Below are 3,448 nucleotides of genomic sequence, written 5' to 3' on the forward strand. Positions count from 1 at the left end.
AACGGGTTGCTTGCGCATACTAAGACCAGTTAGCGTTGGCATAATCCAAGGGGCAACCGACGGAGCGCTCATACCCGAAACCGCGGTCGTTCCGCCTGTACCATCCATCAGGCGTGCTAACTCCTTGGCGATATCGATGGTATGAAAGTGGTATTTCAAGCGCGTACAGTTGCGCTTGCGGTAACGAATCTGGTCCACGGGCTGAGTACCTAGGATATGTGTGGTGAATTGCAATATCTGCCACCGAGTTAAGCCCCGACCTATTGTAAAATTTATAGCGAGAGGAGAATTCACTCACATCGAATCCCCGGTCATCTCGGTGTCTATGCTCGGGACAATCGTCTCGGTCAAGCATACGGTCGAGTTCAAGGATTTGCGAGATTTCCTCACCCACCCAGCGGGGATGGTCTGTTTCGGTAAGCGCATGACACCGCAAAGCATCTGAGAAGAGGAAGGACACCTACTGAAATTTTTCAGCCTAACTTGCCACAGGACCTCTAGCCGTCGCACCGTGTTCCTCCGGCTTCGGCTTTCTTGGACGAGATGTCGTATGAACGGCAACGCGCGGAAGAGTCCAATGTCTTCAAGTATGAAGACGACGGTCCCATACTGGCCCAGGTGAGGTGGGTGCCCGTAGGGACCCAGCACGCACACCGGAAAATGAATCGTCGAGTGCGCACGATCCGCAGCTTGTACGATCCTTCCGGTCACGCCCGGTCCAGGCCGGGCCACTATGCGTAACACATGAGTTGTCGATGCTCCTAGGTTGCTTTGCCCTGTACCTACCGAAGCCACGTAGAATGCGGGAAGCTGCAAGCAGGACCTTAATCCAAGGCGTGGCATCCAGAGCTGTACATACTGCCCCGGTTGAGCCACGCACTCCGCCGGTACCGCAATATCAAGCCATAAGAGCCTGTTGGAAGACCGCGCGAGGGCCCGTCGAGAGGTGATGCGCCACGATCTGTGGAGCCACATGGTATGCAGACATGTCCCGGCACTCCAAGCAAATCCGGCGCAAATACCGCCTAGTAAAACCCAGCGGTAGGACGATACCCGGTCGATCAAATGATAGAAAAGGGTACCGGTGGCGACCAAAGCAAGCACATGGTGGACCTTGAGGCCGAGTTGCGGCCACCGCCGAAGAATCGCAGCGAGCGTCCAAGGAAAGATCGAGACGAAACTGCATCCGGCCTGTTCAATATTAGCCACTTCTAGTCCGACATCCTTTGGGGAAATGGGAAGGCTGCCGTTCTCTAGCCGTCGCGTACCAGGAGTGGGATGACGAGGGAAGCTCCAAGGCTTGTATTTCGAGCAACTGTGCCTAGTACGGACCCATGAAGAAGGCAATGCAGCACGCAAATGCGGCCTAGCCACCGATGGGCCCACTGGAGCGTGCCCCGTTCGATACGGAAGACATGAGCCGGAAGACTGAAGCTAAACCCAGAGCAGAGGGGAACAAGGTGTGTTACCGCCAAGCATCCCGCTCGCTTCTGCACATCTGCCCAGGTCTGAGCATGAAGACTGATTGCAATAATGTTGGCAATCACCAGGGCTGCAAGTACTCCCCCTTGCAAGTATGATGGGATATCCAGCCACTGGAGCATGCCTGGTGTTGGCGCCTGGAAGAAGCGTCTCCAAGATACTGCGCGTTGCAACCTCAAAGGCAAATAGCTGAATCGGCGTGCGAGGCTATAAGATATCCAGCATACAAGAGCGAGGAGCCCGCAAAGACCAAACTTGTCTTGGACGGGAGCCCTGGCAAGCCATTCGGCAAACTTTGACGCAGGGCGGGACATGCTTTTAGGCGAGACAATACTGGACATCAGCAGGTTTATATCTTATTTTCCATAGGCTGTCTGAACAACGCTGACCTAGAGCTTTGTTTGGGCGGTCGAAAGCGGCTTACGATGTTGATGCAGTGGTCATTAATGCTGGTGAGCAAGATGGGAAGGCCCTTTTCTACGGCTCCTTGGGCTGAGATGACTGGTTGATGATTGAAAATGATCATCATCGAGCCCTGTCAAAAGATCACCGACAGCATAAAAGAAACCATATCTCTATCGCAAAAGGCGCGTCTCGTGAAGTTTATGTTCGACGTTGAACCCCGATTCTGCGCTTATCGTGTGCCTGCAATATAACGCGGGTTTAAATTGTCCCATGTTTCCAACGGTTGAACTCAGTCAACGTGTTGAGACGCATTTTCAGGTGGCACATGGTCGCTTGTCTGATTAGGCAGCGACTGTCTTTGTTATGATGATCAGGGAGGCAGCCGTGGCCAGCGACGGCGACCGTGGAAACTGTTGTGATCCTCCGCCCTGGGGTTTTCACATCAGAATTTTTCAATGGACCAAATCATCGACCAGCGAATAGGCATGTGAGGCGGCAGGTCGTAGGTCGGCGCAGCGGACTGAAGGCAAAATTGCCTCATAGAGTTCGTAGTGGAGGGGGCAAAGCGAAAGCTGGGCCGAGCGAACGAGAGAAGGTTAGATTACTCGAGGGGTCCGACGAGTCGTGTCGAGCAACGCAGGAGGCGAATTTCGGTGATTAATTCTCTGCCTCCGAGTTTTGCATCCCTGATATATGATCTTTGTCGAGATGAAACCATTCAAAGTGTTTTTCAATGCTCCGAATCTCCGTCTCGAGCACAGTCTGAAGCATCATCAAACAATTGACAAAGCGACTTGTCATACTCCCCTTTATCTCGGAGCTTGGCAAGTATGATTTCTTCAACATCGGGAGCCCAGAAGTCCGATATAACCCGCGAAAAATCGGAAACAACCTGACGTGAAGGTGCGAAAATGGGATAAATATGTTGACGGAAGAGGTTAAATAGGCCTTTCGGGCTGTCCAAGGCATGAAAATACCAAAAGTTTCCGACTTGCCAACCATTTCTCATAAGAGTGGTCCTGTAAGAATAGGTATTGTTGATAGGAGGAAAGAGTTTTTCTTCCTCCTCAAAAATATCCATGAACTCTTCGTACGCCTCCCTGAAGTCTTCGAGGTGCTCTCCTATTAGGTCATCGACTGAGCGACCAGTCAACCAGTATGGAGGACGGAAAGTTTCCGCTGGTAGTGAACAGGCCCATTCGAGATCAATCACGAACTTGACGTTCCATTGGCTGTTAACGAAGATATTACTAGGATGGAGATCTGTGAACCTGTAAAGAAAAGGTCCTTCTCGATATTCTCTATTAGAGAAATAAGGCAGGAGTGCTTTCATCATCGTCAACCTTGCCATCTGAGCTCGGCCATCATCCGCATCGCTAATGGAGTTTGGCTGGTTCCGTATGCGACTATCATGACAAGACAGAAGATCAAGATAGTATCCGTCCGCTGCCGAATAGGTCAAACTTCGACTGATGTTGGTCGGAATCCCCCCATTTTCTAATTGATGGAGTCGAAGAGTGAGAGGACGATTAGAAAGTCGCAAAGCTCCATTCGAGTCCAA

At 51.6% G+C, this 3,448-nt stretch overlaps 1 protein-coding gene across 1 annotated transcript; it reads right to left on the reverse strand.

The window, feature by feature from the left end:
- Positions 1–78: 78 nt before the first annotated feature.
- Positions 79–3,157, reverse strand: PENARI_c242G12223 (uncharacterized protein; the record flags this gene model as incomplete). Its single annotated transcript, XM_022638204.1, has 6 exons — positions 79–209; positions 860–961; positions 1,023–1,191; positions 1,269–1,619; positions 1,710–1,815; positions 2,691–3,157. Coding segments are annotated over 6 exons (1,326 nt in total), but the record flags the coding sequence as incomplete, so codon positions are not given.
- Positions 3,158–3,448: the final 291 nt, after the last annotated feature.

This window comes from Penicillium arizonense (assembly GCF_001773325.1).
Source record: "Penicillium arizonense strain CBS 141311 chromosome Unknown PENARI_contig242, whole genome shotgun sequence".
Classification (NCBI taxonomy): domain Eukaryota; kingdom Fungi; phylum Ascomycota; class Eurotiomycetes; order Eurotiales; family Aspergillaceae; genus Penicillium; species Penicillium arizonense.